The sequence below is a fragment of the Crotalus tigris genome, unplaced genomic scaffold (genome assembly GCF_016545835.1).
Source record: "Crotalus tigris isolate CLP2741 ecotype Arizona unplaced genomic scaffold, ASM1654583v1 scf7180000023830.6690815, whole genome shotgun sequence".
Lineage (NCBI taxonomy): Eukaryota > Metazoa > Chordata > Lepidosauria > Squamata > Viperidae > Crotalus > Crotalus tigris.
The window spans coordinates 2,558,805-2,583,198 of record NW_024100214.1 but is presented as its reverse complement, the minus strand read 5'-3'; the positions used below and the strand labels follow the sequence as shown (position 1 = coordinate 2,583,198).

At 37.2% G+C, this 24,394-nt stretch overlaps 1 protein-coding gene across 2 annotated transcripts in view; it reads right to left on the bottom strand.

Moving 5' to 3' along the window:
- The window catches only part of WDR7 (WD repeat domain 7), a 206,132-nt gene that overhangs the window by 156,113 nt on the left and 25,625 nt on the right, over nt 1–24,394 (bottom strand). The window contains exons 13-18 of one of the 2 annotated variants that reach the window (XM_039322127.1): nt 23,385–23,580; nt 21,404–21,618; nt 13,501–14,258; nt 11,534–11,622; nt 6,569–6,658; nt 370–488 (exon numbers count right to left, since the gene is read on the bottom strand). In XM_039322127.1, the coding sequence (XP_039178061.1) occupies nt 370–488; nt 6,569–6,658; nt 11,534–11,622; nt 13,501–14,258; nt 21,404–21,618; nt 23,385–23,580 (1,467 nt within the window). The remainder of the gene's footprint in view (nt 1–369; nt 489–6,568; nt 6,659–11,533; nt 11,623–13,500; nt 14,259–21,403; nt 21,619–23,384; nt 23,581–24,394) is intronic. The other variant, XM_039322128.1, reaches the window with a different exon arrangement.

The window sequence follows — 24,394 nt, the reverse complement described above, 5'->3', positions numbered from 1 at the left end:
CTATGTGTGGTTTATGGAAACAGGATCTTTCAGTATTGAGTAAAACTTCCACATGTTTTGATGGAACAACGGTGACATCCAGTGGCTGGAGAAAAATAAAAAAATCCACTGTGCCTTCCAGTTCCCTGAAATCTATCTTCCCATTTAGCCAGAATATACTGTTGTCACACAAGGATGTTAACTCTCCATTTTACAAAACTGACCCGCAAATTGAATTGCATATACCTATATATATAAATCCAATCTTTAAACCAGAATTATAGTACACTTTTCTTGGAACAATATATCCAGTGTAAAAATAGTATTCCCTGTGCTGGCCAAGAGATTCATTTTTTTCCCTAACTGCCATCTTCAATAAAAAAACTGTACCTCCAAGCATCGATCTTGCCATCTACGAGCCAACATTTCAAGGAGAGGCGGTCTAAATTGATCCAGGCCCAACAGGTCAGGGAGCATAACACAATGCATAGCAGCAAGCTGACTCCATCCTGTTAAGACACAGGCAAAACACAACAATCACAATCGCAGAGGTAGTGGAAAACCACTATATTTACTAGCAACCATAAGAACACTGGTCTATTAAGAACCTGCAATGGGTAGTCCAAATACAAGAAATACTTTTCAGAATAAATAAGGCTGAAGCTGCACTAAATGAGAAAGCTAAAAGCAACGTATCACCGCAAGTGAATAAATAGTAATCTTTCTAATCCTTAAGGGAATCAGTTAATTGAAGTACATATTAACTATAATGCACTGTTGTTCAGTTTTATTGGGGTATAGATAAGATGGATAAGATAACCTTTATTGTCAGTTTTACTGTGAGAATGTTGGCCCACATTAAAAATAAAATTCTGTTGCCTGCTCTCCAAAGAAAATATGTATCTACACATACATACATACATACATACATACATACACACACACACACATATATATATAAACACACATACACATATATACGTATTAAACAGTTTTTAGTTTGATATTATCCTGGTGTTCGAATTTACTTACTTTCATTGCATATATATGCATATATTTTATTTCTATTATATATATAATATATATAACTTTTTTTCTTTTATTTGTTAATATATATATATAATAGAAATAAAATAGTCCGAGCACCAGGATAATATTAAAACAAAAACTGTTTAATACACAAGCTAAAGCTAAGCTTTCGTCGGCCAACACTGCCGACATCATCAGAACATAATACAAGATTACTTTTTATATTGCCGGATGGCTCTGCGCCCGGCTTCTCGATCTAGTCATCAGTCCGTCTGTTTTCTCTACTTGGTTTGTTCTTAAAGGACACGTATCTCTTGCTGTGTTGGTATCTTCCGAGGTTACTATTTTCTTTTTCTTGGGTTCGATCACTTTTTTTCTGCTAGCATACGCCGGTTGCTTTCACTCGCTTACACTTATCCCCTTTTTTGGTTCTATTCCGGGATCCATCTGATCTTCCTTGATGGGGTTGTGCGCATGTGTGCTCGGAGGAGGGGGTATATTGAGTGGATCAGGGTAGTCTCTGATGGATATGCTCCTGCGTGTGTTCTCCCACTCAGGAGCATTGCCTTCTTCCGTGGACCTCGGTGGGTATATTGATCCACTTCTGGTTCTGGTATATATATATATATATATATATATATATATATATATATATATATATATATATATATATACATATACATACATACATACATACATACATACATACACACACACATATACACATACACATACATACACCTACACCCATACATATATATATAAATATGAATATTACTTATCTTTGCTTACCTGACACAAATTACTGCTACTTACCTCTACTGAATTTTAGACTGAAAACCTTTCAGAAACAGCAACTTCCAATTTCACTCAATAAATAGATTATTCTAATAATCTTTCCAAAATTGTACATTTACAATCTGTTTTTAAGCCACTGTCTTATTGTTGAGATAAAGTGGTGCATGAAGAAATCAACAGCATACTTTTTAATTTTTTTTTTCCATTCTCCTTACCGCATTCCTACTGGAGATCGGGATCTATAGTCCTGTCAAAATCTAACCTCAGATGCCACTGCTATAAAAAGATTGAACCTAGATCCAAAGATGCACTTCCATCTGAGAAAAGCTTTTGCAGCTCAAAGACACCATGAATAGAAATGTAAAAAAATGAAAACTGTAACCATTACATTCTCTCTCTCACACACTCTCTCTCTCTATACATAAACAGACACACACACACACACACACACAGAGAGAGAGAGAGAGAGAGAGAGAGAGAGAGAGAGAGTCATTTGCTGAGATAGGAGGCTATATTAAATAAATAAGTAAGTAAGTAAGCAAGTTTAAAAAACTTTTTGTTTAATGGGGATTTTGAAGAAGGGTTGACATAGAAAAAAAAATCATTATAAAATGTAATTCTCCAGTAATTTCTGATTAATTTTGAGAACTTATAAATGGATGCAGTCCACTTTCTCTTTCCCTCACATAAATGAATCCAACTGTTAATGCTATGGGGCAGGGGTGACCAACTTTGGCAACTTTCAGACTTTTGGACTTCAACTATCAAAATGTCCCATCTAGTATGGGTAGCTGAGGAATTCTGGGAGTTGGAGTCCAGAGGTCTTAAAGTTGTCAAAGTTGGGCACCCCTGGTATTAAGACAGGATATCTAAATCTATGAACTGGGTTTTCTGCTTAAAAACAAGAACAAATTGTATGGCAACAATTATAAATGGGGACATGGGGTGAACATTCAAAACTATTTTCTTCCACTGATAGTTCTCCAGTACCTACAGGATCCAATCTATGATCATAAAGTGAATTGATAAGAAAATAGGAAAAAGAAGAACAGTGACAAACTATCCCAAATCTGTCTATGAGATTGACCTAACAATATTTATTCACAATGAAGAATTGCCACTGTTGAAAATATCAAGATGTCTCAACTGACTAGCATAAGACTCATGCTAAAACAAGAGGTCTCCTTTTCCACTAAAAAAAAAAAAAAATCAGGGTTTCAATCAATGAACTACTTTTCCATCTACAGATGGAACTTGATTAGCAAGGCAATACACAAACACAATGACTGCAATTCTATCCTGCACCTGCAGCTGCACAGATTACCTGTGCAGTTATCAGGAAATGAAATATTTTGTATAGGGTGTTGAGGATTAATGTTAGGGGCAGAAAGAGATGAGGTTCCATTAGAGGTGAAGATAGAGTTTTATAGATACATGCCCTCTAACTCTCTTCCTGATACATTCTACATCTCAGGGAAAGGTAGCTTTCTCATGGTTTTAAATCCCTAGTTCTATGAACCCACAAAGATAAAGCAATGAAGAATCTTTGTAGATTAAGAATGTGCCAGATCACTTTACATACTCATACTTTTAGCCCTCAACAATAGGGCTAAAAGATACTTCCAAATATTGTCTAAGTCACTTTTTCTTCCCTCTCTAAAATTCCTTTATACATTCAGGACTACTAGTCTGAAATTATAATAAAAGATAAGAAATCAGTCTTTTCAGTATCTTGAAAAGGGTTGCTGTTGTGGTGAAAACAGAAGGCAGGAATATTAGGCATGTACCTGCCTTAATTTATGAAGATAAAAAAGAGGTATAAAATAATAATTAATAGCTGGATAAAAATGCCAAATCCAGTCTAAACTGTGTGATGAACCATAATAACAAATAAATAAACTAGACTATAATATAAATCTATTTAGTGGGAATTTATGAGCAGTATTATAGGTAATATGTGATAGAAATTAAACAATACACAGCATGCTCTAAGTATAACTGTACACTAGCTATTAAATCTATAAGATAAAGACATATACTGCTATATTCAATGTTTAAATAAACCATTAAAAGTGTAAGTTCAGTGCTGGTTATCATATCCAACAATCCATTATTTTTTTAAAGGAATTGATTTCACAATAAATTTATTGCTGTGCCAATATACGGGAGTCTAGATGTTGTACTATTTTTATTCATAATTTTAAAAACTGAAGCTCCAGCAACTTTTCAGTCCAAGAAAAGATAGGATCAGGTTGACAAGAAGTATAAACACAAAGGCAGATCCAATTTCCCCATCTCAGTAAGAGAAATCAGCAGGGAACGCCAACTTTAGAAGATATCTGAAGGGTGAGCTGAATTGTCCAGCTTCAGTGGCTGGAGCTCTGACTGGGTGACCCATTTGGAGAAGGTCTGGATGGCAAAGAAAGGAAAGAGAGTCCCAAGGGTGCTTTCCTAATAGGCAACTGGATTTTCTTGGATTTTTCCTTGAAAATGTTTTGCTTCTCATCTAAGAACTTTCTTCAGTTTGGGACAAGCATGACCTGAATGATTGAGAATCTCCATTGAAGGAGGGAAACAGTCACCGCTGCCATCCTTCTGCTTTCAGGAGCTGAAGAAGCAGAAGCATCAGAGCAGTTTTCATCACCAGGGGAGGTGCAAGGTCAAGCTATGTTGTCGCATTGTCTCAGGGACTTGGTTGCTAGTGCTGTGTTCCTATGAACCTGAGTCATGAGGTACTTGCACTATGTTTGGTTAACCTCTACTACTCCTTGGAGAGGAGTCAGGAGGAGAAGCAAAGGGGCTTATTTTCCCTCTTTACGTCTTGACAACTTGGATTTGAGGGAAGGGGACATCTGTGAAAGAGTGAAAAAAGTGAAAAGAGAGAAAAGAAAAAAAAGACTGAGAAGGGGGGGAGGGAGGGAGGGAGGGAGGGAGGGAGGGAGGGAGGAAGGAAGGAAGGAAGGAAGGAAGGAAGGAAGGAAGGAAGGAAGGAAGGAAGGAAGGAAGGAAGGAAGGAAGGAAGTCAAACAATCTTTTCTCAGCCTTGACCCATGTCATTGTTAAAGGGATCCTGATGTAACTTGGAGATTTTCTGTGGAAGAGGGCAATAAGGTTCCTTTGAGGAAGAATGTAGGAAGTGTTTCTTTGGGGCCTTCAGAGCTAAGCATAGACAAGCAATGAGCTGTGTCAATACTAGCTGTGAAAGGACAGGGGGTGGGGGGAAAGAGAACGAGTGAGCATTTCTTGTTCTGAAAAACTGAAGTTTCTGTTTGAAAAACTTCTGTCTATAGTAGACCATCTGCTCTTCTGATGGTGTATCTATCACTTGGCCAGATTTGGGATGTTGAGAGTTACAACTGTGCAACATTTGTAGGGCTATAGATTATAGATTGACATTTAATTATTAACTCATGCAACACTTGTAATTATTTAAATTTGAAACCCCTGACTTAGACATTTCTGAGAAAACTTTCTTATCCTAGTAAAACTGGGAGATGTTACCCCAAAATTATAAGGGTGTCCATTCAACTCTACTTCATAACAGATTCTGTAATTATTCCAGAGGGCGACTGGACTGCTGTTGATTAGAGGAAAGCTTGGTTCTAACAGTAGCTTAATTAAATCATTCTTGGCATGACAAGAAAGTGATAAATATAATATGGCCCTAAATTGTAAAACCCATCTTTATTATTTGGTAAAATGATTATATTCTGAATAAGAATAATTTACATAAATAATTGAAAATCAGTCAATACACCATATTGAGATAAAGAAACAGGATGCTGCCATGTCACCCTATAACAGCATGTCTCAATCTTATCAATCTTAAGATGTATGGACTTCAACAACCAGAATTCCCCAGGCACTATGAATTCTGGGAGTTGGTCTACACATCTTAAGATTGATAAGGTTGAGACACACTGTTATAGGGTGACATGCAGCATCCTGTTTCTTTACGTCAATTTCAGTCTTCCCAATCTGTTCTGGGAGGTACTCCTTAAAATCCATTCCATTGGGAGACAGACACAATTGGAAGCAATCTACACGCCAACACATACACACATACACACAGAGTGTGTGTTTTACAAATCATTTAAAACCAATACACCTTCTTTTAGAATCAATTTGATTCTACTAATCCTGACAAAGTGAAGTTTTTATTTGTTGAAACACCACACTTTAAATTTTTATTTAATCGGTATATATTGGTTAAATGTAACTCTGAAACAGACTTGCAGAATGCAAAGTTTTTCTAAAACTATTCATACATTCTGCATCTCAGTTTACTATGCCATACCATCAATCAAGCCTAGAAATTTTCTTTAAAATATTATGGTGTCTGAACTTGGTTGTTTTCTTGCAGATGTTTCATTACCCAACTAGGCAATGTCATCAGTGCCTCAGTTACCTCGTTTGATAATGAAACATGTGCAAGAAAACAACCTAGCTCAGAAAGCACCAAAAACCCACAGTTCAACCCTGAGCTACAATATTCCCTTCTAGTGAAACTTTAATATCTCTGCAATCTCATAATCTAATACCCAGTGCTGCATTTTAAAAAGACATGGTCAGCCTGCAAAGGCAGAAAAAAATGAATTAGTTTTAACAAACTAAATGAAGTATAAAGATTGCTAAGTAAATGAATTGATTAGTTTTAAATAAAAGTTGCTAAGTGAATTAAGAGAGGCATACAACACAACCAGAGAGCAAGTCAGACAAAAGAAGAAAAAAGGCAAAGTAGAAAGAACAGTGGTCAGAATACCTTCATTTACTAAGAAACAGGAATGTAAAGGAGGAGCAGGGCCAGAACCAGAGTGATCAGCTTCAGTACTAGCAGAAACAGCAGGAGCAACTTGAGTAGGAAAGAAGAAATAAAGAGGAAAATGAAGAGAGACATTCCCAGAAATGAAAACAAAATTGGTTAGTATTATTAAAGAACAGAGTAAAACCAAATCTCTGTATTAACTGAAACACTATAAAAGAACCATTTTGAGAAATGTATATCCAGGAGAGAAAAAATAAGTCACTTATAAATTAGCTGGTTACTTGAGTGTCCCAGAATGTGATTCGCAGACACCGTCTGCCAGATCTGAATTCAGAGGTTGCAAGGGCATTTGTTCATAGACGCATCTAAGCTGTGGTTTGTTTAACAATGACTTATTGAGTAAACAATTGTATGGCTTAACTTTAGCCATCCATTAGGATGGGCACAAGGAAGTCCCAAGGCATTTTGAGACTTCCAATCTGGTTTGGTTTTTTGGGGTGGGGAGGGGAAATAGGTTGCAGAGAACCCTTTTGTCCAAAATGGACAACAGTTGCCTGTTTTTCAACTATTCAAAGGGTTTGCGTTAAAAAAAAATCAATAGATGTAGAACAAATCCTAGAAAAGGTTTAAAACTACTAAAGACAGGCAAATGAAGAGAGTAAAGACCCTTTGACGTCAAAAAGAAAAAGGGGGGAAAAAACCTCTTTCTGTTGATATGTATGCTATGTTTTCTCAAACTCTGCAAAACCATCGTTTCTGGTGCTTCTTTAATTATCCCCCAAACATGTGGCCTCTGTTTTAACTGACAAATCACACTGGTAAGTTCACACAACACACTCAACCATCCAAAGCACAGTATGGTAAGTTAGTGCAATGTGTGAACCTGTGCACACTGACAGAAAATACATCTCAGTATGACTTGCGTAGGTCCTTCACACAGAACTATTATTTTAACAAGTCAGATATTAGTAGTTATTCATATTATGACCACTTCAAAACCAGCACAGTTTTGAATGATGGCTTTTCAGAATTGGTTGGAGAGCAAGACAAACTAAACCTTTTGACAACTAATCTCTTCAGGACTAGGTAATTCACTCTTTAAAAACTGATGATTAAAAAAATAGCTTTTGCGAAATTAAAACTTCCTTAATTTTATGATGGACATTTTGTGAATTGTGGAGGGGGTTCTTAATTTTTTTTTAAACGAGAAGGCAGTCCAAAGGCAGCCATAAACTTTATAGCTTCACTAATGCTTCATGAATCAAATTATCATATAAAAGGGCAGGCAGACCTTATGGCACACACCATTCTACAACCAGAGGTCAATGTTAAGATTTAGAGGTCGCTCGCTGACACTTCCTTCTTGCAGAGAATTACCATATGCCATGCACAAGCATCTTCAAATTAATCCCTCTCCTTTATTCCATTGCAGAATGACAATTGGCTCAGACTCCAGAACAGATTAGGTATTGTTTCCTGTATTGTATGTTTGGTTTTCATGCAGTGAACTACTTTTGTTACTCTAAGACATCTGCATCAAATTGCTGCTTGTATGATTTCCACACAAATGCATCACGGTGGCATGTGCAAACCAGCTAAATGCACTTCATGTAAAGAAGGGGGGGGGGCGAGAGAGTTCAGCAGGGCTGTTAAGAGGATTCAGATTGATAAATGCAAAAATCTTCCCCAAATATCCACATGAGATCCAGATTGAAAGTTTACTGTGCAATATTTAGGCTTGCTTTATTGTGACCCGAGTGGGGGAAGAAACCAACCTCTCTGGCTGTCACTGTTTATACCAATCAATGCAACTGAAAACAACAACAGCTGGCTTTGTATAGCAGGGCAGCAGCATTGGACTCTCCGGCAACCTGAAAATAATCACTGCTTGAATCGATTACATGCAGGCTCTGTTCACCGTGTCTTAAATGCGCTACAAGTAACAAAGCCAGCAAAATAGTATATATATATATATATCACAAAGGCAGTACAGAGTAATAGAGAGATGATTAAGAAACATTTAAGTTGAACGTGTCATCTGGGACACTTTTTTTTAAAAGATACAAACCGAGAGAAATATATGGCAGTGCTATTTTCTTACTATTATTTTTTTTACCAAAAATAGTGTTAATGTCCTTGATTTTTTTTTATTATTATTAGATTGGAGAACAAGCAATTAACCAGAAGCTTAACATGAATTCCCAGTAAGAGAGTTAGAGATGAGATTTTATTGTATATATATATATATATATATATATATATATATATATATATATATATATATATATATATATATATTTACAAAACATGCCACCGAAATTATGTCTCTGTTTTTCAGGTACTTGTATCACATTTACTTTACACTGAATTATTCTATTCACTAAAAGCAAAATAAGTAAAATAAAGCTTTCAATTGAGTCAGCTTTTAAACTATCTGTAGGATAAAACTATTTCAGAAGCCTTAATATATTTCAGGAAGAAAAAAAAGGAAATAGAAAATCACAGATACCTAGTTTGCTTCCTTTGTACTGTTTAGCATTTCAAACTGAGGAGGCATAATGAAAAAAAAAAAAGGTAAAAAGAGCCAGTAGAGGTCCCTCTGTCTAGAGCACACGCTATTATACAGATACACAAAGAATGATAAACTTTTTATTAACTAGTTACATGTGTAATTTATCAACTTCCCTGGCATGAAAACACAATTGCCTCTGAGTAGAAGGCAGTTGGATTACAAATTTAATGAATACAAGTCAAGTTGCTGATTTTTCTATTTATTTGTTTGTTTCTTAAATTTATTTGCTGCCTATCTCGCCATGGGGCTACTCTAGGCAGTTTACAACAATAAAAATGAAGAAATGAAAAGGCATGTAAACATAACAGCAGCAAAGTAATGGAACTGCATTTTCTATATTCTCTGCATCGGGATTAGTACTAACATCACTTGCAAAATCATTAAATAACCAATTTCTCTTTTTTGGAGAAATAGACACCTGCCAACTGAAAGGGGTTAACTTTGGTTAGAAAAAAAAGTCCTGGTAATGGGGATAAAGATTCTATATTGTATGAATGATGGAGAAACCCAATCACTTGTCCTTACTTTACTTGTACTTTACTGAGAGCTTCCAGAGACAAATACCTTGTATGTCTGATCACACTTGGCCAATAAAGAATATTCTATTCTATTCTATTCTATTCTATTCTATTCTATTCTATTCTATTCTATTCTATTCCTATTCTATTCTACTCTATTCTATTCTATTCTATTCTATTCTTATTGGGGAAATTGAGAGCAATGAAACTGAAAGTTGTGAGGCCCAAAAAATTCCTAACCTTCCAGTTTTAGATCTGCTTAGTGAAGACTGAACAGGAGCTAGCAACATGGCGATGGTTATGAAGACATCTATGATAGCCCAAGCCACTGCTAAACAATAAACAACAACCACTGAGCAATAGATGAAATCTTGCAAAATGGTTAAATAATGCAAGATCTTGCCAAGAATATCAAAACCACAAAACACTTAACATAATATCAGGGTCATGAGGCTGCTGAAATCATGTGAGATTCCATGAGATTTCGGAAGGGGGGGAGGAATTATAAAAGATTGGAGATGGGGATATACTTGGGCCATTGCAGTTGCTTGCATGATGTGCCATAGACTAAAATCTTAACAATTCTTGACATTTAGTTGGCATTATATAACACTTAATGTTATATAATATATAATGTATAATATAACAAGTAATTTCTATAACATATTTTTTTTAAAAAAAACATCAATGAGAAACGTTTTATGAAAACAGTAGCTAGTTTTTTTCGTCAATATATTAATGAACTTTCATTTCATTTTTGGATAAGTGCCTACAATATCAGAAAAGAGCTATTTTTCTGTCCATCTATCAGAGCAGTTGAGTAGGTGGTCCCAAATCAACAAGACCTTTTCGCTGATGTTTCTGTTTGTAGAAATTTGATTCGATGAAACTTCAAACTGTTCTAAAGGTTTCCTTTATTATTAACTTGACCTTTAACTGGTTTAGAACTTTCCATAATTACAGATATTGTATTATTATGTTCTTATTCATTAGGTTTATGTATTGTTTAGCACTGCTTTTTTGGATTTTTTTTAATGGATTTAATTTTGCTGAGGATTGCATTTGTAATGTTTACTATAGTTATTATAAATAATTTACATGCATGCAAATAAATATTTAAGCTTTATTTTTTGCAAACGCTGTAAAAACTGCAGTTTAAAAACTGCTTTAAAAAATGAGGGTAGGACAAGTTTACAGGTGCTAAACACCAGAGAAAGTTCATCTACATCAATAATAAAAAAGGCAAAGGGAAGAGAACATTTTGAACCTAATATTTTCTCCCTTAAGGTTACTACTGGATTAAAAGGAACTGTAATTACTTCAATAAACATAAAAAAATGGAACAAATCTTTAGCAAAAATCAGACCAAGGCAGTTGCTATTTCCCCGCCAGATGTGTCAAATATCAACTGAATTGCAATCTGTGATAAATTAAGCTGTCACCTGCCAGCTTCACCCCAAAACAAGCTGAATCTACTTCTAAAATGCAACAGAAAATATTTTCAAATCCATACTTCCTATTAGGCATTGAAAGAGAATGATGGATGAATGCAACATAAAGTTGGATAGAAAGTAAAATTCCCAAAAGTGAGCGTGGTCAGTTTTTTTAAAAAAAATATTTATGGGTTCAAATATTGAATATAGAAATTAGACTTCACTTTCATGGATATTAGCAATTTCTCACAATTATCAAAGATTTCAACTCAGTCCCATTGCCAAAAGCAACATATTTTCCATTTCAGGTTTTGCAAAAGCAGTCTAAATTCTAATCCAAATTCAATAAAATGCTTGTATTTCAGAACTGAAAAGATGCAAACAAGATCTAACTACAGTTGAGTTGCTTACAAATTATCAAAAGCCTGATGACCATTACCTTGTTTAATCAGTCCTTGTGCTGTTGGACTAGCAATTGGAGTAGAAGTCTTCACTCTTCCGAGGTCAGGAGTCCCTGGTCTAGGTGGCCTACAAATAAAATAGTTGTGGATTTATAACTAAGCACATAAAGGAGACTGTATATACTTTCACATTTGTGTCGGGTATCTTAAAAAGACATCTTAGAAACTTCCACTTTATCTACACTGATCTGCAGTACTTCCCTCCCCCTCTCCCCCCCTTTTTTTGATCTTCTATCCCATTTGTTTTCTTCAAATCTTCATTTGTTCTGGAAAATATTAACCTTCTTCCAGAATTTCTTTTGCCCTTCCCTATGACTCAGGCAGATGAAGAATCTTGCCATGGTTCTTATGAAGGCTCTTGTTAATGACTATTTAACCTTAGAGTGGCCTTTGGGTTGTGTGACTTTAACATCTTTAATTCTCAGTAGGATTGCACTAGCCCAGACAAACCCGGTGCACAATCTAGGGGTTCTCCTGGACTCATGACTCCTGCTCAAAAAGCAGCTGGCAATTGTGGCTAGGAGAGCATAACTGCATTCCATGTGCCAATTGCTCCCCTTTCTGGATTGGGAGTCCCTGTGCTCAGTCATTCCTGGTCATCTCATGCCTGGATTCCTGCAAGGTGCTCTACATCGGGCTACCCTTGAAGAGTATCCAGAAGGTTCAGCTGGTGCAGAATGCCGAGGTGGCGCAGCAGTTAGAGTGCAGTACTGCTGGCCACTTTAGCTGACTGTGTTCAGCAGGTCAGCGGTTCAAATCTCACCGGCTCAAGGTTGACTCAGCCTTCCATCCTTCCGAGGTAGGTAAAATGAGGACCCAGATTGTTGGGGGCAATGTAAATATATATATACATTGCTTACTGGTGTACACCGCTTAGAGAGTGCTTGCACTTAAAGCGGTATATAAGTCTCATAAATAAATAAATAAATGCAGCAACATGGGCAGTTCTTGGAGCCCCTAAGAAGCTGCCACTTTACTCCTGGATTCAATTCAAGGTATTATCAAGGGTGTTATAACTTTTAAAATCCTTCAGCTCAGCCTGATGGGACTAGTTCACCCCACCCACACTGGCAGAAGGGGCCTGCTGAGGACTCTGTCGGCCAAGGAATTTTGCCAGGCAGGGCCAAGAAGTGGAAGCAGAGTGAAGAACCCCAGAGTGCTGGAAAGCAGCAGCTTTGAGAGCAAGACAAAGCACTACAAAGAACACCTGAGAGCAGCAAGCCGATTGTACAGACAAGTGGCTTTCAACAGGGTTGGCTGGGAAGGGCAAACTGAAATTGTGTGAATAAGATTAAAGACGGAATACAGGACAAGATAGGGCATACAAGGTAAGACAATGGCATAATATAAAATATAGAGTAAGAAAGGAAATTAATTAACAAATAAGACATTAAATAAATAAGCCTTACCTGAACAAGAGTCTTAGACCTCTGAATTTACCATTATTTTGGGTAAAGTTTTTTTTGCAATAAATACCTCCCCCAGTGGAAATTGTTATCCCTCCCTGCCCAAGTAAGACTTAAATCACTTAAATCCAAACCTTAATTGCTAGTTCTGCATTCATATCTTTGTTTCATTTCAACAAATAATTTAACAAATTAAACAAATATGATTATGGGATTATGATCTCCGGCAAATATAAATATCTACAAAATAACCTCAATTTAGTGGACAGACCCAGGAGAGGGAGGTGTCCATTACTCCCAATTGTTCAATCAGACCCCCATAGCAATATCATGATACAAATGATGCCATCACGGCATGATTATACAAATAAATTATATGGCAATATTGGTAATATTTTACACTCATTCATGCAGAAGATGGGAATTTTGTCCGTTGCATTATGGACTGCTAAATCAAGGCTGCAATGTCATATGGAATTCTGGGAGAAGGGAGAGGAAACAAGAGATGCAAAACAAGTAAATGAAGTTGTTAAAGGTACCTGGCTGGCCCCTTTTTCATATGCTCTCCAATAAAAGTTGCATTGGTCATGCTCATCAAGGTGTTTGCCAGGGAGATGATGGAGAGGAGGTGCTGAGTTGTTACTGCACGTGAAATGCCGTACGTACCCCTGATGTGTCGCTCTGTGAGAAATTCTGTGTCCGTATCACTAGAGGGTACCGTGTCTACAGGCTCATGATACCCTGGGAGCATCAAAGACATGTGGCCGCCTCTTGAAAGCAAGCCAAAAGAGACAGAACGGTGAGGCCGTAACATCCCCAGACGCTCACTGCAAAGTTCATCTAGAACATTGTTCAAGCCCCAAGCGTGAAGGCATGACATAAACAGCTTGGCTGTGTCCATGGTTAGGTTATATTCTAAGAGAGTTAACGGCTTTGATTTGCTAGACCGATATTCAGGGTCACCGTCCTCTCTTCTTTGTCTGGCTTCCTCATCCTCGTCATCTTCATCAAAAAGACGTTCTTTTATGTTTTCTTTGATTGTTTCTTTGACCTGCTGAAGCAAAACTGCGGCTCGTTTGCCAGCCAGGAAGGGACTTCCTTTGTCAGAGCTGCCAGATGCTTTCTGTAAATTCTCAGGGGAAATAAGGGCTGTGTTAGGCCTGGAGGCTTCCTCAGTTAGTAACTGAATAATCAGAGCTTCCACATCAAAGAAGAGAATATGGACATCTGGGTCTGTTAAGTTAGTCTTCAGGGCTTGAACCATCAGAGAGTTGTGCGAATATTTTGGCAAGTTTCCCTTTAACAAAACACAGAATACAATTATCTCTGGTATGCTTTTCTGTTTATGGGTTTGTACATTATACAGTGTAAATATCTTGGATAGGAACACCCAATACAGTTGCCATACGCTAAATACATAAATAACCCAATACAATTGTAATGCTTGAAAAAACACAAAATTAATAGTATAAATCTATTTTAAACATAGGTATCACTAAGCGGTCAATACTGAGAATGTTTTGAAACAGTATATGTGTGAGTGTGTGTGTGTGTGTGTATGTATATTATGTATGTATGTATGTATGTATGTATTTTTAAAACAAGTCTTGGACATTACTTTCTTCATGCTTTTTAAAAAATAGATAAGAACTAGAATGCCAGTTATGTTAACTTTTAAAGTCATAATAAATATTCTACTGAAAATAAGCATCCTGCAGATCTTTATCTATTTTGGGTACTCTCTAAGTTTGGTTGTTTGCTTGCAGATGTCTCATTACAGGCTAGATAACATCATCAGCGCTAGTGAGTGTGGGGTTTGCTGCCTGTTTATATACAATAGCTTGCCCTACCAATGTTGTTGGGGGTGTGATCTGGTCCTGCCTTAGGTGCAAAGCCAGTTGGGTGACTTTGGATTAGTCACTCTTTCTCAGTCCTAAAAAAGAAGCAAGGACAAACCACTTCTAAAAATCTTGCAAAGAAAAGGGCAGGGAATTATCAGGAGTTAGAACTGATGAAAAAAAAAAAATCACCTAACTGAAAGATCAGATGTCCCAAAGTTTGTTTTTTTTTCCAAAAGACAGCTGGACTTTCTTTGTTTTGTTTTGTTTTTGCTTGAAGACACATTGCTTCTCATCCAAGAAGCTTCTTCGGTTCTGACTGAATGGTGGAGAATGAAAGGATTTATATTGGAATGTAAATATAAATCCTTCCATTCTCTGCCATTCAGTCAGAACTGAAGAAGCTTCTTGGATGAGAAGCGAAACGTCTTCAAGCAAAAAAAACAAAGAAAGTTTGAAAAAAAACAACTTTGTGACAACCATGACTTGAATGACTGGGCAATCTGAAAGATCAGATTTCTTTTCCTCAAATAATTATCTATGTATTGGGCTGGGGTTGGGTATCTTACATTCTGTAAGAATAGAAGACACTACTGACAACTATAATGTATGATAACTTTGTACTTTCGAGGTATTCTTTGAAAATTAGCACCTACAATCAGGAAAGGTAATAAAAAGTGGCTCTTGAAAACACCTTTTACCAGCTCAATTATTCTCCTGGCCCCGTGTTTGGGGAAATAATCAGGTCTTCAAGGCTTTCCAAAAGATGAATATGTTGAGAATAACAGCCAGCCAAAGCTAGGTGGTAAGGTGTTCACAGAAAAGGCATATTGTAATTCAGACACCACATTGTTTTTCAGAGATATAATTGTAACATTGGAAAATTAATAAAAAGTTATATATAAAAAAAGAAAAGGCATACTTTCTGGATTGTGCCAGATGACAATCCCAATTGACAGGACTCGGAAGACACCCCTCATGACCAAACTAATCAGGACAGTGAAAACAATGGGAATAAGGCTATTCCTTGAAAATTTGGGCCCACGTTATCCAGAACTTTATAAACATTAACCAGAATTTTGAATCGCACCTGAGAGCCAGTAACAGGGGCATTAATACTACACATCCATACTTGCCCATTCCACTGTATTGTGGACTAACTGAAAGTCCAGATGTTCTTCAGAGGCAAGTATCATATAGAGAGTATTGCAGTAATCCACTTAGGATGTGACTGAACCATGAACAACTATGTGTAATGTCTTCTGATTCAGGAAGGGACATAATTGGTACAACCTCCAGTCATAGCATCTCCCTATTCTTCTTTCAGAAGCTATGCATCAAGAACCTTCAAAACTATGCACCCATTCTGTCTGAAATAATGCAACTCCATCCAGCATGAAGAGTAGAAAAATCATAGATCCAGGATGCACTAATACTCAAAGCCAGTCCACCTGCCTAGGGTTGAGTTGAAGCCTGTTCATTCTTATCTAGCTTACCATAGCCTCCAGACACTGAGATAAAAAAATCAATTTTAGTGCTAATATTTGTTATTTTAATGTTGAATTTGGTTGTTTTAATAGTAAGCCACCTAGAATTCAAATTTTCAAACATAGATAGCAGGGATCCACTTCCCTGGTGGGATACACACTTTCCTACTATGTCTGGATTTTCTCAGTCTGTTACAGAATATTTGGAATCACTCCAGAGCAGAACTGAGGATGCCTCTAACACCTCACCTCCAATTCCCCATGAAAGCAGCTTCACCAATGAAACTTTTATGGAAAATTGAAATAACTGAATTAAAATGCATAAAAACAAAAAAGAAAAGAAAGAAAGAAAATTAAAAATGAAAGCCATTTATAGTATATAGGATTTTACATCCTCAATGGTGATTTCCACGTAATTTCTTAAGCATCTATAATATTAAACATTGGACCCCACATGAATTCAGCTTCCTTTTAGAATTTTACATTATTAGAAAGATATAAGAAGTTGATTTTTGGCTTTATTCTGACATTTCAGTTTTTTAGTTTTAAGCTTCTGGGGGAAAAGATCCAAGGATGTGTAATAGAAAAATAGTAATGTTATGGCTTACTAGCAATCCTGTTTCCCAGCTTTACACAGGTGGATTTCATTGATTTTAAACCTGGCTAAAATCTATATAACCAGGTGTGTGGAGGGCTTTACAAATAAAAAATCTATATAAAATGTCTAAAATCTCTAAAACTATGAATCTAACAAACAGTAGATCTCTAATGCCCTCTACTGTCTTGCTGTTAAAAAGCAAAGTAACTCTTTGTTCTGAAGAACATGGAACTTCTAATTAATTATACTTGGTATCTGATTATCCCAGTTCCTAAAGCCTTCTGTCAAAGTAATAATCAAAACACCATCATGTTATGCTATACAAATCTGAAGTACTTGTTCACTGAAATTTATATAATGAGGAACTGCAGATTCCTTGATAACTATGTCTTCAAATATCTATGGTATGGTAATCTATAATGAATCATTGTTATCCAGTGAGAATTGGTAAAATTCTGAGGCCGTTAAATATAGTGAAATGTCTCCTTGAGAAAGCCTATGTATGGGATGTTCTCAAGCTTTGCTCCTCATAAACATTGAAAGCCTTTTTCACAACCTTAAGAGTCACAAAGCAGACACAGAAGCTGAGAATGCACTGTGTTCTAAATTCAGCATGACAGCAGAATCATTGATCACATGCTGAATTTCAGCTCAGTTTTTTTAATGAAGAGTCTGCTACATTCTCAGTCATTCAGGTCATAGTTGTCTCAAAGGTACTTTTTCAAAAGGCAACTGGGACTGTTTTTTTCCTTGTGGAAGACATTTCACTTCTCCACCAAGAAGCTTCATCGGTTCCGATCAAGCTACTTGGATGAAAAGTGAAAGGTCTTCCTCCAGGAAAGAAGAGTCCGGTTGCCTTTTGAAAAAGCACCTTTGAGACACCTTCAATTTAATCCTACTAAGACCCAATGGCTGTGGTTGTTAGGGCTCCTTAGATTTGGGGAGATTCCAACTTGGATTTTGGATGGGTTGCATTTCCCCCCTCAAGGAGGTGTACAATCTGGGGGATTTCTTGGATTGGCAGCTCCTGCTTGATGAGCAGGTGGTATCTATGTCCAAGAATGCTTTTGCACAGCTTCATCTGATGTTCCGGGGGAGGTGTGTGTGCCCTTTTCTGAATTGTGAGACCTCTTAGATTGTTATTTATCCTCTAGTTGCATCACAGTTCAACCTACTGTCATGCAGTCTATATAGGGCTGATCTTGAACGCCTCTCAGAAATTTCAGCTGGTCCAGAATGCAGCAGTGTGGACAATGATGAGTGTGTTTTTGTTAATCTATGTGACAGCTCTGTTCCACAAGGTCTATGCTTCCAGGTGTGATTCAAGGTGCTACTTATGACCTATAAAGGCCTATATGGCATAGGCCAGGCCATACCATATCATGGTTATTTGAGGAACCATAATGACTATCCGGCCAATATGAACTGACAGGGTTGGTATGCTTGAGGTCTCTTCAATTAAACAGAGTCATATTTTGGGATTCAGAAGGTTCAGCTTCTTAGTGCCTGTCTTCTGAAATGAAGTTCCCCACTGCAATCTGGGTAGTTTCCACCCTGATAATGCTCTGGAGGGCCTTGAAGATTTGGCTGTTCTTACAAGCCCTGGATTAGGGTGTTTGTAAAAAACCTTCATGAGTTTTAATGTTGGTTGGAATCACCATCTTGTTGTTGTTGGGATTTATTTTTTTTTTTTGTTACACTATGGGCCACTCAGTGTAATTTAGAACCAGACAGTCCAAACTGAACAAATTAACTGAATTAACAGGATCTCTCATGTGAAAAAAAAATCTGCTAAAAGTAGCCTACTGCTTATACAGAAGTTTAACAATACCAAAATGGAAAATCTGAAAGGAAAAGGTATTCTCAGTGATATTGAGATTGCTTAAAGATTTCTACTGGAACACAAAAGATACCCTTTACTGCATCCAAAGAAAGGAAGAATCAACTGCAATGGAATAATTACAATTTAATTCAATATTGTGATAAGAAGCTTAGGTCAAACCAACTGCTGAACCAAGTCAATTATTTAAGATGCTAGTAATTTAATGATGCTCTTAAGTTTGAGTAATGCTTAATACCCACTGCTGCAACACAGTCTCAGCCTCTACAGGCAAAGCAATTAAATATTTGTAAAGGACCAAAATGGTGTTATGTCTTCAGAATCAAGAAGACAGTTCCTGGAAAAAACTCTGAATATGATGAACTCTGCCAAATTTCAACAAACGTCCTCTTTCTTCTGCTGTTCAATCTGAGGATGTTGCCCTTCTTCCTTATCCAGTAGCCCCAATTCTGAGAATAAGCCACCATAGACATGGAGGCCCTCAATGACACAGCAGACTGAAACTTCAGAAAAGGCCAGTCTCTTTAAGACGAAGGAAAGACAAACTAGGAGGTTACGTAAGAATTTTTATATATATACAATGTGTCATTAAACTTTGGAATTTGCTACTAAGACATATAGTGAGGGATACTAGCTTGGCTGGCTTCAAAAAAAGACCAATTCATTGGAAGTCATTGGGGATCAATGACTCTTAGTCTTCATGGCAGTGTGATTGCCTCCAAAAGCCATCTTCTGGGAAACAAGTTGGCTTCCTTATGCAGTTGATTGGCCACTGTAAAACAGACTGTTGGACTAGATGGCCAACGGCCCAATCCAGCAGAGCATTGCTTATGCTTATGTTTTCACCTGTCATCTTTCACAGTGAGCTCTCCATGGTACTGACAGTGCCTTGTTCTGCCAGAGGCCAAGCCTTATTTATGATTCTTTCCACTCCCTTAAAACCATCTGATTTATAGCCAGCTTCTTCAGGTTCTTTAGGCAGGCTGGGACGACCAGAAGCTGGACTCTTGAAAGCCAGAAGTTTGAAACAAGTGAAATATAAAAGAAATAATGCATACTGCTATGTAGTTCTATTGACAACTGAAAGACTAGCAAAATAAATAAAGGGTGTTTTTCTCTAAAGTGTATTTATATCTCAAAGTCTATTTATATTTTCTTGCACTCATTAACTTATTTTTTAAATTGCAAACCTTGACAGGACTGAGTTCATAAAACAATATACTAATCTAAATTCATCAGACAGCAGGTAAATTCTGACCTATGGAGTGCGAAGGGACAATAGACAGTAAAATATAAGTAACAGGAAAAGGGACATGTGGATTTATTTTGGATTCTTTATCATACTTCTTATGCACCTTTTTTAAAACTAGTAGCTTCATTTTGAAGAGGAAATGTTAATGGCAACATAATACATTAACTCAGAATTTTAAATTTCATTCCCTATATTTCTAAATTTCCCACATTGTTCTGATTTTAGCAAAATATTAAAAGCTAGATATAAAGCTATGCAAAGTTCAATTTTGTCCAAATATGTTTACACACAGATTTGTTTAAGATAAACAGAGTTGCAGTTTCTTCCTGACAATCTATAGCAGTAGTGGCGAATCTATGGCAGAGTGTGGGCACTGGGGCGTGACCACCATAGCACTGCTGGGCTGCCTGGGCGATCTGCAGCAGGCCCTGGAGTTGGTGAGTGGCCCTGCGGGCAGGTGGGGTGGGAGATGGGGGGGGGGTGGAGTGGGGGCGGGGCAGGGGGTGGAGTCGGGGCAGGGCCAGTTTTTGGGCACTAGGTCTCTAAAAGTTTCGCCATCACTGATCTATAGCCTATAATCTATAGCCAAAATTTAAAACCATTAAATGGATCTATTTCTTCCCAAGGAGGCTACTGTTCAACCAGCCTGCCTTTATGTAGTGGTAATTCCTTTCTAAATTTCAGAAGACCTTCCTGAATACGAAATGATTTTGCTCCCATAAGCCACAAGATATAAGACCTCTCTAGTGAAATAAGAAAAGTTTTTCCCTTTGAAACATCTAGAAAGGAAACTCCAAAGAAAAGGAGAAAGGAAAGCAGGGGGCTACACTGATTACATTGTCTAAATCTAGAAAAACAAGTTTAAGTTAGCTAAGCATGGTGCAAAGTTTATTTCTTTAAAGTGTGTGTTTTGAATGCCAGTTTGGTATGGTACTACAGAGATTAGTCTGAGTTCTAATCCTGCCTTTGGCATATGTTGGGCCAGATAGTCTCACTAGCCCTAGGAAGAAAGCAATGGCAAGCTACTTCAGAAAATGTTGCTAAGAAAACTACATGTGTTTTGTGACTTGAGGGTATGCAGGAACACAAATGTATGAGTGTGGAAATACACAGAGTGTATGTTTAAATCTATTTGATTCTGTGTGGTAATTATAGTCTACAAAGGGGTTTAAAATGATTTCAGACTATAGAAAATGGAACCTGATTGTAAAAAAATATAATCCCTGGAATTCTAGGTCAAAGAGCAAAACTCTAGAAATGGAAAACTGTCTGTGTTGGACTAAAGGGGAAAAGAAGGATGAATTTTTCACCTCCTCACTTTGCAATCTTCACCAAAACTGTCCTCTCACTAGCACACAGAAGAGGCATTTCTACACTGTATTGAGGTGCAACCAGCAATTACTTAAAAGAATAATTTAAGACCTTACTTTATCAGAGGAATCGGATGCCAACAGATTCGTAGCAAGTGTCTGAAGTTTCTGATGGGCCACGTTTTTTAGTGCAGCAAGGCTACGTCTGGTCATGGCCTGCTTTAGGTTGACAGCTGGATGGCTGAGAGAATCAACTGCAGTCGGTACAGCTTCATCACAAGCATTCAGGATCTCAACAGCTGTTATTCCCATTACACATCGGTCAAGTGCACCTGAAGAAAAAGATTAAAAAGATAAAAAACAGTTTAGCTGTGAGCAGACTACATTGCAAACTGTCATGGTTCTGATAGATGAGACTAGTAAAAACAGAGCTCCAAGGCAAGAGGTTTCCTTAAAGAACATATTTATTGGCTACAATGTATCAGCATGGTCAAAAGTGAAACCAAGACTGGAGTTCCCTCCCAAAGGTTATAATGTTACAAAGTTGAACTTCCCACCCCAGCACTATGTCATTAATCACATTCCCCAATAAACTACTTTGGTGGGCTTTCTAACGGAAAGCTTAGCCCGCCCAAACCCAGGCAGTAATGACCTTGGTTCCCACAGGACAATTTATTGTTTAGTCTAACCTTACAATCACTCATCCCCCCTCCCATTACTGTGGCAACCAAAAACTAAGCAGAAATGGCTTCAGCCAAAATCATTGCAGCGCTGACACATACTTTACAAGGTGAGCAAAACAACTTCCTTATGTCCAGAAACAATTTGCTTTAAAGAACTCCATTCAACAAAAACATTCAAAGGAAGTGGGTTTATAGATGGTAGACTGGAATTTATTTTCTTGGTGAATTCTTACATTTCATTAATTCTATTTATAAGGCCACCCATCTTGTAAAAGCAACTGTGGTAGGCAGCCACCAAAATAAAACAATTAAAAAAAAAAACAAATTAACAAGCAAGAAAAAAATCCATAGTGGTTGTTGAGTGTAAACAATCAACAAAAACCTCTCAGTGTGTCTTTAACTTCCTGATTCTCAACCAATCTGATTTAAGAGGACATGGGTGTTCCAGAAGATAGCCACTGTGACAGAAAAGGCATGCTTCTATAAGTTCTGTAAGGAGATTTCATGGTCTCCTGATTTCTAACCTAGCACCTTAATTACTCAACAGGCTTCTATAATTCTTCAGTGAATACAGGCAGTCCTTGGTTAATGATCATAATTGGGACCAAAATTTCTGCTGTTAAGTCACAATTGTGGATCATTAAATTGGTAAGGGTGCCTGAATGTCTGTGGATGGCCAGTGAGGAACAGCAGGAATGCAGAGGGAAGAATGTGCTGAAAGTATACAGGTGGCTGGCAAGTTGTGGCACAAGCACTATGGGCTGGGTGAGATTGCACAAGAGTGCATTGATGACTAGTGCGGAGTGGGGGACCTGGGGGTGGCTACTGTTGAGTAGGAGTGGGGATGTGAAGGCGGAAGCAATCCTAGAGCCACAGTGTGGTAAAAAGCCCCAGAGCTGCAGCGTCTCCTCACACAAGGCCAGAATGGTAGGCTTAATTTAGAAAATTATGAAGATCAGCTGGAGGCGGGGGGCAGAGGGAGGTCATAATTGGCTTGAAATTCATATGCCACAGTCATAAGACCAGTTGCAACTCCATTTTTTTCAGCAAGCTCATAACTTTGAATGGTCAATGAACAAATGGACATTAAGCAAGGCCTATCTGCATTGTTTAAAAGAAAAACATTATTAAAGTTTAGGAAGAAATTTCTTGTTAGATTTAGCAAAGCAAAGCAAGAAATATGTGTTTTAAGATGAATGAAGAACAAATACTTCTGAATTCTTCCTCTTATCTTTTATTAGAAAGGCACAGGTAGTTTGCAGGGGTATTTCTGAAGAGAGACTTTTTTTGAAAAAAATAACATAGAAATGATACTCCTTTTTAAATATAGGATTGAACTGTGGTATTGAATCATTCTCTCCACAGCCCATTCGGAACCAATCCTTTGTCAAGTCCTTTGCACATAGATAACTTACCAGTATCCATTTGCCATACATATACAGACCCATCTGTACAACCAACAACGAGGTAGTCATCTGAAGGTCTCCATTTTATGTTTTGAATAGGAAAGAGATGCCGGGAAGCTAACATGATGCACTTCTTTTCACGTAAACTTAGAAGTCCCACTGAGTGGTCACTGGCAACAGAACACACGCAATGCTGCACTCTTGACTGAAAATGAGAAAATAGTGTCTTCAATCATATTTTTTTTAGCGGTAAATCTTTTATGTCCTTGAAATAATTTTTTGCTCCTTATGGAGTAAATTATGGCAAATTGTGTGGCGAGCAAACAAGGAGGTTAACAGCTTGAATGCTACCTACCACACTACGAACATTTTTAAAACACAATTTTTATTGGAGAAGTTTTTCAACAGAAATAAAAACAGTAATAATTTTGAATTAAAGAAGAATAAAGAGAAATATTAACAAAGTGAAAAAGAAATATGGAAAATGGAAAACAAGGGAGGGGAAGAAGGAGAGGAGAAGCAATTTTAAAGAAACAGCTTCTAGTATTCTTGAGAACAGTTATAGATACATTTATATTCTGAATTTTCTCTCTAAGGTTACATCATACTTTCCATCAATTACCCCTTCTAATCTTAAAATCACAAAATTACCACAGTATGAACACTAACTCTAAATCACCTCACTTTAAGTATAACATTTATCCCCAACATCAGATGTGTTTTGCACTATTTAAGCTGCTAAAACAAAAACAGTAACTTGGAATGCTGCAGCTCAAATACAACCATAGATATGGCTGTGGCCTACTTCCTAGATCCCGGAATACTGAAAAAAAGATTTTTGGTCTGTCAAGCTCAAGACAATCTTTTCTGAGGGCTTCAGATAGAGTTTCTTCCAGAAAAAACTAAAATGCAGTGGACGTAACTTGCAACATTCTTTATTCAAAGCCATAGCTTATGTATTTGCTTATGATTCAGAAAGTCCCCAGATCCTTCCTTAGAATTCCATCTCTCTAGAGTGG